This window comes from Argentina silus (assembly GCF_951799395.1).
Source record: "Argentina silus genome assembly, chromosome: 14".
In the NCBI taxonomy this organism is placed as follows: Eukaryota; Metazoa; Chordata; class Actinopteri; order Argentiniformes; family Argentinidae; genus Argentina; species Argentina silus.
This window is the reverse complement of record NC_139668.1, coordinates 6,241,173-6,257,674: the sequence shown is the minus strand read 5'-3', so window position 1 is coordinate 6,257,674 and position 16,502 is coordinate 6,241,173. Positions and strand designations below refer to the sequence as shown.

General features: G+C 46.1%; 1 protein-coding gene across 1 annotated transcript; it reads left to right on the top strand.

Annotated features, from left to right (window-relative positions):
* The first annotated feature begins 11,699 nt into the window (after positions 1–11,699).
* On the top strand, positions 11,700–16,295 carry fam8a1a (family with sequence similarity 8 member A1a). The gene is made up of 5 exons (XM_083684599.1): positions 11,700–12,195; positions 12,708–12,828; positions 13,202–13,325; positions 13,762–13,901; positions 14,434–16,295. Exons 1-5 carry the CDS (start codon positions 11,778–11,780, stop codon positions 14,576–14,578), a joined length of 948 nt encoding a protein of 315 aa, XP_083540725.1. The 5' UTR covers positions 11,700–11,777; the 3' UTR covers positions 14,579–16,295.
* The last annotated feature ends 207 nt before the right edge of the window (positions 16,296–16,502 follow it).

The following is a 16,502-nucleotide window of genomic DNA, read 5'->3' as shown; positions in this document are numbered from 1 at the left end:
AAAAGGCACCACCAAGACTACTCCCACATCCTTCTTGATATGACAAATGTTGTTTTTACCTGAAAACAATACAGGTTACGTTACCACCAAGCCTGGAAACATTGTGTCTTAAGGTACATGAGGGCTTAAGTAGAGAGCTTTCCGGATATTTATATTATACAAAGACAGGAATTTAATCATGTCTGCAACAGAAGTAAAACCAATATTTCAATTTGATTGGACTTTTATTTAGCCAGATAAGTCAGTTAAGTTCTTCAATTCTTTATTTCCAACAATTATGGGTTCTGCTCTCGTTGTCTCGTTGTTGTGGTTGTAACTGGACTTAGTACTGGAGCCCCCTCAGGTACAACATAGTGATCCTATAACTTCTATATCATGTGATTTCAATAACACCATCTGGAACAGAAACACCACTTCTATCCTGCCTGTTTTCCTTCTCCTGCCCAGGGGAGCTCTGGAGAAGAGAGGAGAGGAGAGGAGAGGAGAGGAGAGGAGAGGAGGGGAGAAGAGGAGAGGAGAGGAGGGGAGGAGAGGAGGAGAGGAGAGGAGAGGAGAGGAGAGGAGAGGAGAGGAGAGGAGAGGAGAGGAGAGGAGAGGAATGGAGGGGACCGTGGGTTCACCCTGGCCCAGGTGCACGCTGGGATAGAGAGGGGGTTGCTGGGAGCAGGCGAGGTATGTCAGCCGGGCCCCAGCGGAACTACAGGAGTCATCTGTTACCATGACGATGGGGTTTTCCTGGAATTCCAAATCCCATTCTACTGAAGATGACCTCTGGTCCCGGCAACAGCTCCGAGTTACAAAACTCTGTCTGACTGACTGACTGTCTGGGCTTGGCTCAGAGAAGCAGCGACACACACACACACACACACACACACACACACAAACTCACATACTCACACACACACACACAAGCTCACATACTCACACACACACACACACACACACACACACACACACACACACAAACTCACATACTCACACACACACAGACACACAAGCTCACATACTCACACACACACACACACAAGCTCACATACTCACACACACACACACACACACACACACACACACACACACACACACACACAAGCTCACATACTCACACACACACACACAAGCTCACATACTCAAATAAGGTTCTGTTTCGAACCAGGGATTTCAGAGCATTTCACAACTTGATGAAAATAGTCATCTGTTTATTTGGCTGCCATTGTGAAGCGTCTGAACCTCTTCAAAGCACTCAGATCACAAGGAGGTGCTATTTAGAACCAGGGATTCAACATTTGGTTTTAAAAAAATGATAATCAACATACAGTACAATAACAGATTAATGTCTGGCTTGGCTTTGTGAAGGATTTAAAGCTCTTCAAAGCCCTGTTTGAAGTTGGTCCCCCGGGGAGGGGGGGGGGGGGGGGGGGGTTGTGTGCCTCTTCGGCCTGACTTGAACTGTAAGAATAGGGGGCCCCTCTCTCACACCAGCAGGTCCGGAGCAGGTGAGGCTGGCGGAGGTAGACATCGAGGACGGGTCTCATTGTAATGCACGGAACGGAATGAGGAACCCCAGGAAGGATGGTGGAGGTCTTCAAAGCAGGGGTGAACCACTCGGACCCTTTTGTTTTGGCCTTGGCTGTTCACTATTAGAAGCTCTATTTCCAAGGCACTCAGCGAGAGGTCAGGCGATGACTGATGACTTCCTCTTTCCTCTGGCCTATCAGAGTTTTTGTGTTTGATACCGTTCCTCATTCCGTTCCGTGCATTACAATGAGCCCCGTCCTCCGATGTCAACCTCCACCAGCCTCCCCCTGGTGTGGAGGCCCCAGGAAGGATGGTGGAAGTCTTCAAAGCAGGGGTGAACCACTCGGACCCTTTTGTTTTGGCTTCTTGCTTGCATGTTATTGTGTTTAATGTTGTGTGTTTGTCACATAGCAGCCATACGATGAGCAAACCCCGTAAAAATAGAATGAGTAGAACAGACACGGTTCCCTCTGACAGCGGCAATTTGTTTAGAGCGCCAAAGATTTGTGTGGTGAATGTGCCGCAACAGATCTCAGTCAAGGAAGCGTAGGCTGACAACATGCCTGAGTGTTGAACAAGAACCCAGATAAAGAAGTGTCTGTCTTGCAACCCTATGGTCAGTCACCAATCTGTGTTGGCATTTTTTATGCTCGTGAGGGAATATGCCCTCACTGGCCTTTTCCCTCCTCCACATGGTGTGTGTGTGTGTGTGTGTGTGTGTGTGTGTGTGTGTGTGTGTGTGTTTGTACGTGTGAGATAGCCTCTTTACTCCTCCACAGTGTGTGAGTGTGTGTGTGTGTGTGTGTGTGTGTGTGTGTGTGTGTGTGTGTGTGTGTGTGTGTGTGTGTGTGTGTGTGTGTGTGTTAGCCTCTTCACTCCTTCCCCTCATGGTGTTGGCCAGGACATGTGATCTGTAATCCTTATAGGGTGATGCTGACGGGAAGCTGTGAATGAAATGAGTGTGTGTGTGTGTGTGTGTGTGTGTGTGTGTGTGTGTGTGTGCGTATATGCGTGTGTGTATGCATGTGTGTGTGTGTGTGTGTGTGTGTGGAACATTCATGAGTATGCAAAACATATCTTTTTATATTGGTTGTACCCAAATCCAATTTGCTTCCGTTTACACATATCCAGACAGTTGAACACACCGACCCAATCTCAGTCCCTAATGGGGGTCAGAGCGAGGCATGAGAGTGTCTGAGCGGTGTCGTCTGGAGTCACAGTGTGCCGGATTGTTCCGTCTGAGAACCGCATGGGTCATTCTGGGTAAACAATACAACGTTGTGTCTGTCCTGCCTCTCGTACGATACCGTAAGGAGTGGGAATTCAAGGCGTTCTCACCAGAGAATGTTATGGAGAATGACAATGCCGTGTTTTGTTTTGGTCTGCCCTACTATAACGGCTGATACGGCCTCGTACGGTACGTGGAAATGTTGTTATTATTCCGACGTTATCACAGGTCAGGCCGTATTGTTGATCCCGGCTTGATTCCACTGGAACACGCGCAGTCACCTATTATTACATAGAACCTCATAGAATTGATGAGCCAGTAGGGCCAGGTCTATGACAGTTCAACTGAGGCTTCCAAAACACCAATTGTTCAACTTCAAAGGGGATATGCCACTCTCCTTTGGAAAATCCTATTTTGTGCCATGTTGGTTCAAATCCAGCCAAGTGACTCGTTAGGAAAACTGGCATATTTTTCCTTTCATGTGAAAAAGGGGGAGAGAATCTGAAAAGGAAAACACAACGACCCAGTTATTGCCCTGACGGTACAGTAGTAGGCCTATAACTCACGTTTGTTGACATTTACTAGTTGTCGTTGATGAGCTCACAATACCAATCCAGCACGGTAGGGTCTCAGAGTCTCTGTTCCATAGAAACACAATAGGCGTCCGAACTTAGACACAGTAGAGCTGCCTGTACACAACACGCACTTCCTCACGATGTAGGGGAAAGATAGCGACCAGGCCGGCTCTGATAGGCCAGAGGAAAGAGGAAGTCATCAGTCATCGCCTGACCTCTCGCTGACTGCCTTGGAAATAGAGCTTCTAATAGTGAACAGCCAAGGCGGTTAACCTTACATTAACCCCTTCAGCTGAGATGTATTGAATCACAACACACCATTGTTCGTCCCAGTTGCTCCAAAACATGACAGAAGCTTCAGAGGTGAGTGTGACTTTACGACACAGCTGAGTTTTATTAAACCACAACACACCATGTTCAGGGCTTCTACTCGTGTTCAGAGCTTCCTAAAGTTCATTTCCTATCATGGCCTTGTTGAGCTAAAGCAGAACTACTAAGCTTTATGATAAAATCTCCCTCAAACTCCCTCAACACAACTTAACACAACTCAGTCATCTTTAGTGAGCTGAATCCCGCTTCAACATCCTCTTTAAACATGTACCGCCGAAACATGTACCGCCGTCATTTTTACAGACAGGATTTGAACGCTGTTCGCCTTCGCATAACAAGACTGTTTTTCACACACGGAGCTAAAGAGCGTAACATAAATCCAGGGATAGCAGCATACCCCTGAGGAGGGACTTCTTGTTTTTAACAAGGTCTCTGCCTCACAGAAACACACTCTCACAAAAAGAGGCCCAGCTCTCTTTCCCTCAACCACACAGCTGCACACTAAGCAAACAAACCCCCTCCGTGGGTCAGATGGTGCGCTGGCCTCTCTGGCTTCTCTCTCATCAGGCACTTCTGATCCAGAAAAGCAGAAGGGAGCGTCCACACCAGTCATGTGACCCATCATCTACTAGCCCCTAGAAGGTTAGGGAAAGAAGAGGAGGATGAGGGAGTGGAGGAGGAGGAGGAGGAGGAGGAGGAGGAGAGCTGAAAGTGACCCAACCATGTGACTCTCAGGAGGAAAAGGCCTCACACAGAGCTGAATGTCAGATTTGAGCCTCTCACTTAGAAAAAAAAAAGGAAGAGGGGGAGGTGGTGGGTATAGAAGGGGAGGAGGTGGAGGAGGAGGAGGGGGAGGAGGAGGAGGCGGAGGAGGTGGAGGAGGAGGAGAAGGAGGATGGGGGAGGTGTTAGTGGTGGTTGTGGCACCTATTAGCTGTCCTCTTGCCTCTCCACATGTGTGTTCCTGTCTAAGATTCAATGAAACAGACATAATTCACCTAACTGGGTCTCCCTGTGAAGTGGACAAGGCAAGCTACCAAATCCTCCTGAGGCTTGTCTATGAGCCAAAGGCATCCAATCAGCACTGCTCCTGCTAGATCAGCAGAGGGAATAGCTTTGTTTTTCTCTTCCACTTCCAATTCAGAGAAAAGAAGAACAGCCCCTCACTCTTATTTCAATGCAATATCGTACACGCTAACATTTTGGCAGCAAGCTTCAAGTCTTCTTCAGGGTTTCTCCTCCACTCACACCACCATATCACTGTCTTCCCAGTACCTGGTGGAGGATGTCTGATGCAGGGCATCAGATCGCGTTGAGACCAGGTGGTGCAGCCAACAATGAGAGGGACATGGACATGGTGAAGATGGTGTGACTGTTGCTCAAAGTAAAAAAATAAATAAAAAAAAAAACATGTTTTTTGGAAATGGCATTTGAAATCTGCCCTGGAAGGACGGATTTGTGACTCTTGTTCAAAGTTTAGAACTAAAATTATTAGTATTATTCTAGAGTAAATAAAAAATGTTTCACTCTTCCAATGTCTTCGTCAAAAAACGTCATGTTTTCTACTGAAGAATAATATAGTTTTAGTTTTTAACTTTAAGCAAGAGTCACGCCTCCTTCTTTCCATGGAGGATTTCAAATGCCTTTTTTCTAGGCAGGGCTATGTCTGCACTAGAGGCTGGTGGAGGCAGAAATCGGAGGTTGTCATGCATGGAATGGAATGAGGAATGGTATCAAACACTCCATTCCATGCATTACAATGAGCCCGTCCTCCGATTTCTACCTCCGCCAGCCTCCCCTGCAGTAGATGTAATCTAATGAGGATTCAGCTGTACATCTAAAAGAAGAGTCCATATTATTAAAGATTAGGGCCGCAAAAAAACTCAACTGTCTATAAGTCTATAAATGTAGAATATCACACACTCTCCTTTATGTCGAAAGATGCAATTGAGTTTGAACAAATCAACCAACAGCTGGGAAGCTTAAACGTCCCCTAATTCAGTTTATTCAACGTGGTGCACAGTGATGAAGAGACAAACAAATATCCCCATGAAGCATTCTCTGAATCTACGTCCATGGCCAAGTTCACGTTTAAAAAGAGGGTGTTTGTAAACAAAGCTAGTACTACTACGACTAGTACTACTACTGTACCACCCAAGCAGTCAGTCACGGTGAGGGAGGAGCTCAGCTCAGACTTCAGTGTTCTTTTCCAAGTTCTCTCTCAAAATTCTAGACAGAAAAACCCCGAAAAAAATCACCTCATTCTGAATTTATACTGGACAGGCATCACCTGATCTCCCTCGTGGAAAACTACAGTACCAGGAATCCCCATCCCTCTATTCACCACATTCCCATCGGGGAGGGGGGAGGGGGAGTGTGTGTGTGTGTCGGGGGGGGGGGGGGGGTAGGGGGGATTTAGGAATGCTTTGTTCACTACTTTTTTAACATGAACATTCCATTAAGACTAAGTCACTGAGCCCGTATGTCTGTCTGTGGTAGCAGATTAAGTCGCGGTGTGGGTGAATAAGGTAGCAGGTCGCTAAGTCCAAAATAATCATGACAATGGAATTAGGACCCTGACTGCACCCACCAATCCTGTGGTCCGTCTCTCTCTCACTCCACACACACACACACGCACGCACACACGCACGCACACACACACACACACACACACACACACACACACACACACACACCCACACACACACCCACACACAAGCACGCACATGCACACATAGGCGCACATGCACACACAGGCGCGCACACACACACACACACACCCACACACAAGCACGCACATGCACACATAGGCGCACATGCACACACAGGCGCGCACACACACACACACACACACACACACACACACACACACACACACACACACACACACACACACACACACACACACACTCTCTCTCTCCCAATTCTTTACCCTGTTCCTTCAAGGGAACTACACTACTCCCCCTTTCTCATAGACTTAACAGGAATGGACTGTTATAAGCAATTACGATGGAATCTCTCTCTAGCTGTGCTTTGACCTATCCAATGCTTTCAATGCATGAAGCGAAGCGCACAAGTGCACAAGTGCACACTTGTAGATGAAGGCTAGAGAACGGGAACCCGGCCTCTGCTTCCCTAGTCTCGCCGGCCCAGATGTGCTGCCTCCCACGGGTTGCAGAGTTGGACAATCTCAGCGTATCTCTGTCTCTGCTTCCCACGTGTAAGAACCACCAGGAGCTTTTTCCCAGGCATTCGTGCTCGTTAACAAGCATGTTTGACATGCTTATCGAGGTGATTCATTGAAAGATTCACTTCCACCCCAATATTATCAGAGTCACTGTTTCTTGTTAGGGTTTTTTTGACAGTTCTTAGTCGACTCCTGATCCACCAGGCTTGAACTGAATTCCTGTTGGATTCCTGTCACATGGTCACTGGGTCCTTCAACATACATATCTTAAGACAGACACGCTTTGATAAGCTTATAATGGGAAGTATAGAAGCTTCAAGAAGCTTATCATAGGGAGTATTGGCTACTACATCTATGCTTTCAAACATCCATCAACTACGAACCTTCCAAAGTCTTTTCGTGCTGACTAGCCCTGTTTTCATATCTATAGCATATTTGTTTTCCCAAGAGAACATAGTGTCCGATCTCTGTGGTGTTGGAAAATAGCCTGCAGGTCTGTGGAACGCTCTGCACCAATCACCTTCTCCCGCTCCCCTCTATGTGATAAGGGTCACCTACTTTATCAGCCAATGAGGAGCCAGACGCAGACTGGGAACAAGAGGACTGGGGCTCGGATTGAGGAGGCTGCAACGCTACAGAAAGTTCACATAGAAATGCATAGTGTAGTGTAGACCAGGTAGGAGGTCCTGTAGAAAAAGGATCACGTTAACTCTGTTCACCACAGATCTGTCATGAGATATAATGTCAGTTCATGTCACTGTGGACGTCCCTGGTGTGTGTGTGTGTGTGTGTGTGTGTGTGTGTGTGTGTGTGTGTCTGCACCGCACCCCCATCTGTCCCCCCCCATAGACATAGCCTATACATTCCAGCAGGTCTTTCTCTCTCTCTCTCTCACACACACACACACACACACACGTACACACACACGCACGTACATACACACGCACACACACGCACACGCACACACGCACGCACGCACACACGCACTATGTTTTAGAACATGGCACAGCCTGCCCCTGTTGACACAACAAGGGTCAAAGTTCACAGACTGATAGGCGTGTGCCCCATTTGTTTTGACGCTAACAACCTCTCTGAACCCGTCTCATGACCTCATGAGGGGCATAAAGGACTTGACCCCGAGGGCTTATAGGGTGTGTATTGTGTGGGAATCTAATAGGGTGCGTGGGGTGGTAATAATAATAATAATAATAATAATAATAATAATAATAATAATAATGATAATGATAATAATGTATTCCATTTATAAAGGATTTTTGATCATAAGAATAATCTCAAAGTGCTTAAAATAAAAGATAAAATAGAAAATTGTAAAAAAAAAAACTAAAAAAACTAAACACTAAAACAAAAGGAAAACAAAAATATCTAACCATACTGTATCATAAAAACAGCAATCCAAGTCTAGGAGGAAGGGGAGGCCAGACGTTAAAGATGTGTCTTAAGGCCTGCTTTAAAAGCCTCAACAGTCTGAACAGCCCTCAGATTGAGGTTGAGAGGTGAATTTGACCATAGACGCTGATCTGGGGTCAGTTTGATGCCCCCCCCTAATGGGGGGGGCATCAAACTTGATGCCTAACCCTAACCCTAACTCCCCCCCCCCTCTAATGGTTAAGGTTAACGTATTTGGAACATACACTGATCCTAGCTAGCCTAGTCCAACAGAGTGATGGATGGTTGTGTAGGATACTAGTGCAGTTTACTGCATAGAATGGGTGAAGATCAGGTGTTGGGCAGACACGGGGGGGGTTGGCGGAGGGGGGGGTGAACGCTAATTGCCTGATAAAAATCAGAGGGCTTTGGGGGCAGCTGAGGCCATTCACTCTCTCTCTCTCTCTCTCTCTCTCTCTCTCTCTCTCTCTCACCTCTCTAAAGCGCACACACACACACACACACACACACACACACACACACACACACACACACACCTCTCTCTCTCTCTCTCTAAAGTGTAATCCCCCCACGGTGGTGGGGTCAGCGTTTGCCGGACACAGCTTTTATTTGTAGCTGATTATTTTTGGACCAGTCACCCTATGGGTCTGTCAGGGAGGATCATGCTCATGTTGTCCCATTCCCCTCCGCATCACTGGCTCTATTCAGACGGGCCCAGCACAGTCATTAAGGCCAGCCAGACCTTACTCACAGGCCCAGCCAGCCAGCCAGGCCCGGGCCAGCCCAGTCAGCAAATACACCCTCTGGTAGAGAGAGAGGGGGGTGGAAGGGGAGAGGGGGGGAGAGGGGAGGTGGGGGGGAGAGAGAGAGATAGAGAGAGAGAGAAAAAAGGGGGAAAGAGAGAGAGAAAGAGAGAGAAAGTAAAAGAGAGAGAGAAATACAATTAAAAAAAAAAAAAGAAAAAAAACAGCAGCACAGCTTGACAGCTGTGCCCGAAATCCATCCGTTTCCGGAGCAGATTTTGTCTGCAGTCAGCCAATGAACCGAATGGCACTTGGTTGGGATTGTTAGCGATAGTGTCATTAGCGTAGGCCTACTGTAGTTAGCACCAAGCAAGAGGGGTCCTCTTGCAGTGACTTCATCCCATGCACTAGAAATCAACAAACATCTAGAATGGAAAAGACAGACAATATGGACAGTCATTTAGGACTGGAACCGTCCAATCAGTAGCCTACTGACCCATGATAGAAACTGAAGCCTGTATGATATTAGAATATATGGCAGATTATCTCCTACCCTACTTGTGAAAATGATTCTGTATCTCATTCTGTATTCTATACTCATCATGTGATCTTCAGACACACTCACACAGTTATGAGCAATAAAACAACATCTTTGATTCATAGATCAGGCTGCTTCATGATAGAGAACAAATGATGAATGAGGTCACCAGGGTTGAAGGGCACCGGGTCAGGATCTGAGGCATCTGCTGGTTTGGATCTAAAGGTCACACATAAGTCTGAAAGATAGAAACACTGTACAGAGATTTTTTTTCCGAAAGCTCAGGCTAAATCTGACGCCAAAAAAATGCACAGCTGTTGAAAATTAAATAGAGAAGTTCCCAACCACTATGGGAAGGACACTGCTGCCCCCTTGTGGTCTCAAACTGGCGATGTGCTAATCCATGATGACGACGATACATTGATTGTCATGTGAAATGTCCAGCTATGTGGAACATTATCTGTGCCAGAATTCAATTATTAAATGACTACAATAAATCTTGAATATATATTGAATATATTGAACCCATCTAAACACAAACATGGACGTATTGATCTTCATTGAACTATATTGAACACATCTAATGGTCTTTTAAAGGTAGAGTAGGATAGGATGTCACACCTATGAAAACAAAGCCACTTTCACAAGATGTTGTAGTGAACAAGAGTGAACAAGAGTGTCCACCCGTTTCTCACATCTCCGATGTAAGATGGCAGAGCGCGTGCACCAATCGTATTCAACTATGCAACTTGATCTAGTCTGTTGCACCTCCGTTTTTTTAAAGCCTCTGGCAGCTTCGCCCCGCTTGTTTTGCTATGACATCACATCTCAGAGTCTACCTTTAACATACAGTCCTCTTTAAAATAATCAAACTCAGTCCTCTGTAAAGCTGCAATCCTGGATTAGTTTTTCAGTCAAATGGTGGCCCCACCACCTGTTTTGGTATAATGTTGAGAAACTGTGGAAATGTGACAGAGCTCAGGATGCAAGGACTAAGGAACAGTCCATTAAATTGAAATGATCGTTTTAAATATTAGATTCGATTATATTTCACAGCTAGACATCGTTTGTACATTGTTTACAAACACTGGTGTACAGTAAAACTAATTTATATGTTGGGTTGTGACCAGGTTAGACAGTTGTAGCAGATAATAACAGGCACTCACTCAACCATTGTCTAAAAACTTCTAGAATCTTTGCTGACATCTAGTGGTCAGAAGCGACATTCGCACCTACTGAATGGGTCCTGCCACAACTCTGAAACACTTTTAGATACCCTCTTTAAAGGTAGAGTCTGGGATATGACGTCATAGCAAAACAAGCGGGGAGACAGTGCCAGAAACTTTACAACAACAAAAAAACGGTGATGCAACACAAAAGAGAACAGAGTGTGTTGCGACAGAGCGAAAATCCAAAGTTAAAAAAAAATCTACATCCAAACCAAAGACATTTCAGAGAAGGAAGGAAAAGATTACACTGTAGAGTTGAATACGATTCGGAGGGGTAGTGAAACGAGTGGACGCTCTCATTCGCTCTTGTTCACTACAATGTCTTTGATTGTTCTGTTTTCACGGGCGTGACGTTATATCCCAGAGTCTATTTTTAAAATTAAATTTGCACACCATGACTGTAAGTCTACTCGACAATCCATGCATATACATTGCTTGGAGTCTTGCTCCTATTGCTGCCAGTGTAGGCCTACATTGACTTCTGATAGAACATTATTTTTACCATTACCATAAAATAAAGCTTGATTAAATGAAAATAAACACTCTATTACTTGTTTTTATTTGTTTATTTGTTCGTATTTTCTTATAAATACGGCTCTGAGTGGAACCAACTGTGCACTCCTTTGTAATCTTTCGGACTGCTCCTTTAGCAGGAGCTACTGTACGGTCCATACCAATGAAGAAAAAGGGGGATCTTGGGATGACATATTGTTTCATAAACAAATACTACGATGTAAATTGTTCTCCAATGGATAATATTATTCTAAATAAATTTATTCAAGAATTATTATTACGAATTTGTTTCCAATACGTATCGCAGAATACGTTTTTCAACCACATACAGGCGGGGTTGTTTCCTTCCTGTTTTCCCTATTTGCTAAACTCACATGGTACCTTCCAACTCTGCCTAACACCTACAGTAGAATGGATGACCATACCAGAAGAGATTAGCCGATGGGAAAAACGCGTTTAAAAAAAGATTTAGCCTCACTAATTGAGATTTAGGAGATACCGGGTTAGGGAGACATGGCCACGGCTACTACAGACGAGGGACCGCAGGACTCCGCTGGCACTGACAGCCAGGAAACGCCACCACAAAACGTCAACGCTACAACGGAATACTGCGCAAAGTTGCAGGAATGGATGTGGCAGTACTACTGGGGTTACGCAAACTGGCAAAGCTGGATGACTCTGTCTGCGCTCCCCTTCCCACCGTGCGGTTTCCCCTTGGCAGGGAACCAGGCGTCGACTGCCATTCCTCCATGGCCCGCCGGACAAGCGACTCTAGACCCCCGTATCTGGTACAACAACTACCCCTACCCGTTCAGCGTCCCTGCGCCCCTAGCTACGGGTGTCCAGGCGGGGCAGCACACAGCTGGGACCCCGATCCCCCAGAATGATGCAAGGCCAGTGCAACAACCGAATGGAAACGCACCTCAAGCAGGTAGATTGTGAAGCTTGCTACGCTCCACCGAGAGTTGTTGCGTATACTAATCCTTATGTTGTCAGTGTCAACAGGACGACGTAGCCTACACACCCTTTTTCAGTCAATGTTGATGTCTGAGGATCACACGAGCAAGCAGTCGTATACTCGTTTAGGCTGCTGAGTTCAGGAAGGCGTGTGTCCTTCACAGTCTGCTTAGAACTGGATCCATTTTGAATACTTTACTTTGTTTAGGTCCGCTCCAAGCCCCAGACAGACCCAAGACAGTCACCTGCCTTCATTTCATTGACTGAACTCGATTCTATGGATTGAACACAGATACAGCCTCTGTGATGAGGACGATGATGATGATCGTAATAGTAATGATACTAATAGTTATAGTAATAATAATATTCTATACACGTATTTATGTATGTGTTAAGGACATGCATTTAAGTCAAACATTGAATCCTAGGGAGGAGCTAATCAACGGTGAGTCTGTTTATTTTACCTGACCACCTTCCTCCCCGCAGGGCGGGAGTACACCATCCCCTCCCCCCTCCACCGGTTCCTCGCCGAGACTGTTGACTTCTTCATCCTGTTCTGCGTCAAGGCAACCATTGTCTTGTGGATCATGCACCTGAGCGGCATGAAGTGAGTGTATCTGTCAGGCCTGTACCATTAAAGCCACTGTCCGTAATTCTAAAAAAAACAACAGCAACAAGTCAGCCCCACCACATAAAGCTATAATATACTATATGCCATTTAGCTGACGCTTTTATCCAAAGCGACTTACATTGCAGTGAGTGCATACATTTCAGTATATACGGTCCCAGCGGGAATCAAACCCACAACCTAAGCGTTGTTAGCGCCCTGCTCTACCAACTGAGCCACAGAGGACCACAAGCTGAGGGACAAAGTTGGAGAAATGTTACCCACTCTCGTATTCATAAACAGAACCTTGGATGCAGGGACAATATGGGTGTTTTAAGCTTATTTTTTCTTCTCTCCCCCTCTTCTCTCAAAGGGACATCGCTAAGTTCGTCACCCATTTCATTGTGGAGGAGATAGATGAGAACACGTCCATGGAGGACCTCCAGAAGATGATGGCCGTAGCCCTGGTCTACAGGGTTCTGGTCTGTTTCTATGAGGTGGGTCACCCTGTCTGATGGCCGTAGCCCTGGTCTACAGGGTTCTGGTCTGCTTCTATGAGGTGGGTTAGTGTCAGGTGAGGCTGGTGGAGGTAGAAACCGGAGGACGGGCTCATTGTGATGCAGGAAACGGAATGACTCGAGAAAATGTATCAATCGTGTTTGATAACCACCACTGCACACAGGAAATGCTTGAGTCATTTCCTTTTTTTATGACTGATATTGGTTCATACGTGGTTAGAGACCTTCAACCAACGGAAGAATCTTGAACACAAACAGTGTCCGCCATTTTGTCTGCTAATTTGAGCACTTTTCAGGATCTATTCAGGGGTCGTTTGTTTGTGTGTCAGTGTACAGTATTTGTACAAAGTGCTGTACATACATATACATACAATGGATGGATTGACTGACTGAATGGTTCTCTTTGTCCAATCAGACCATCTGTATCTGGGGAGCGGGAGGGGCCACGCCAGGGAAGTTTCTGCTGGGCCTTCGGGTCGTGACCTGTGACAGCTCGGTCCTGGTCCGACCCAACCGGGTCCTGGTGGTACCAGCGTCCAACGTCACCCTGTCTGCGTAAGTCACCCATCCTGATAGGGTTGGGTACTTCAGCTTAATGCAAATGCACACGACTGGTTTGGTTGGCATCGTGTGTATCATGATACGGTGCAAACATTTCCATATGAAAATGGCTTCCTCATGGTATCGTTTGGGTAACTCCCGCTGTATATACAGTGGCATACAGTATACAAATGCAAATTAATTTATAACTTTATATAATGTGTTTTTTCTGGACTTCTTTGTTGATATTCTGACTCTATTTGTTAAACTAAAAGTACCATAAAAATTATAGACCGCTCATTTCTTTGTAATCGGGCAAACTAACAAAATCAGCAGGGGATCAAATAATTATTTCCCCCACTGTATATATATATATTCTTGTGTTTGTGACTGAGGCGAGCGTACCAACCGGGAGAGAGACTGTCCCACAGACATGGATACACGCTGTTTGTGAAAGGCTTAAATGGAGACGACACGTCTTTTTTACACATTTGGACTCTCTTGTTTCTCTCTCTCTCTCTCTCTCTCTCTCTCTCTCTCTCGACAGTTCCACGGTGCGGGCGTTGAACAAGAACTTCTCCATCGCCTTCCTCTTCCCTGTCTTCATCACGCTCCTCTTTTTCCAGCACAACAGGACTGTCTACGACATTGTGGCAGGAACCATTGTGGTGCAGCGCAGGGGGGCCAGATAACACCCCACCACCCCCCCCCCCCCCCCCCCCCCCCTAAGTCGTCGGAGGTGGTTCTGCCCCCCCCCCCCCCCCCTTGTACAACAGTACTGTCTATGACATTGTGGTCGGAACCATTGGTACAGCGCAGGGTGGGCCAAATAAGACTCCACCACCCCCACACGCTCCACCCCCCCCACAGTAGTATGAGGTGGTTCTTCCCCCTTGTACAACAGGACTATGGCCGTTACCATTGTGGTGCAGCGCGGGGGGGGGGTTATAAATAAATAACAACCCCTCCATTAGTCAGAGGTGGTTCTGCCCCCCTTGTGGAACAGAACTATGACATTGTGGCCAGAACCCCCCAGCCCCCCTACCCCCCCGATGCCTACTCTCCACCCATTGGACTGAAATAGTTCTGCCCACTGTAGAACAGAATAAGACCTGTGAGTTAGAGAGAGTGCCACCCGGGCACCCCCGCCCCCCCCGCTCCACCACCCCTGCACCCCCCCACACTTCACAACCCATGGATAAGACGTGGACTGAAACTCACTCAGGATGGGAAACCAGGAAAGGCAGCAGTCTCGTTGTGCCTGGGAAGACGGTTGGTAGTTTATAGGACGCTTTTACTCTGAAGAGTATTACTTGTTCCTCGTTATTTACTGGATCTGGTTTTGTGTTGAGTTCGGTAGGCCTGTGTAGGCCTGCGTGTATGTCCACCTTTTTACCGCGGTGTCACTCTTCTCGTTTATGTTTAAAAGTACTGTATTCACATGGACCGTTGTACGTTGGTTGTTTGTTGTTCATATGCTTTGAAGACCCTGTGATGGGGATTAAGGCTTTTGCTAATGTGATTGAAGTGTGTGTGTGTGTGTGTGCGCGCTTGTGTACGTGTGTGTGTGTGTTTGTGTACGTGTGTGTGTGTATGTGTGTGCACGTGCACGTGCGTTTCTCTGTGTGTGTGTGTGTGTGTGTGTGTGTGTGTGTGTGTGTGTGTGTGTGTGTGTGTGTGTGTGTCTGTCTGTCTGTCTGTCTGTCTGTCTGTCTGACTGTCTGTGGGTGCGTGTGTGTGTGCGTGTGTGTGTGTGTGTGTGTGCGTGTGCATACTATGTTTGGACCCCCAAATCATCCCTCCATGACTCAGGGTAATGGACACTTCAATCGTCTCTGAGCCTTAGCTCTCCACAGCTGCTGCTACATGCATGCCTGTGGCCGATCCCTCCGGTGAACCTCCAACGTCACAGTACAACGCTCTCCTGTTTTAACGTCAAGCTCGTCGATATAGAATATTTATATAGTGAACCATGTGTCGTCATGTTTCCAAAAAAGGGTTTTTGAAGTTTCAGCCTCTCAGTATTAAAAAGGTTGCTACCTGAGTTAGATTTTGACACGGTCTGTATATATTTTGACAGTGTATCACTTTCAGCTATGATTTTATGTGACTATACTGAAAAAAAAACTTATTATTTTTTTTATAAATAAAGTTGGTCAAAAAGCACTACCTTTGTGGACTGAGCATTTTTATGTTAATTTTTATGTTCTGTACTCCTAGATACACCTCAAATGTAAACGAGATGTTCCTATAAATCTATACCTCACAGCGATGTAATGTAATTGTCCTTTAAACCACAACTGTCTTCCTATGACGGCATGCCTACATGTTGTATTACTGCAGATGAACACTGATCCAGGATCTGTATTATAGTGTCGTAATAAACTTCTCATGAATCTTTTAACTTTTTGATCTGTCTGTGTCTGTGTCTGTGTCTGTGTCTGTGTCTGTGTCTGTGTCTGTGTGTCAAGCAAATAGCCCAGACAGTGGTCATTCAAACCTGGTACATGTGGTGACATTGTTTAGCCACAGGGGGGCAGCAGTACAGAACACATACTCACACATTCATTCACACCAGAGTAAACACATAACAAAAATGCTTTTCCATGAACCCGG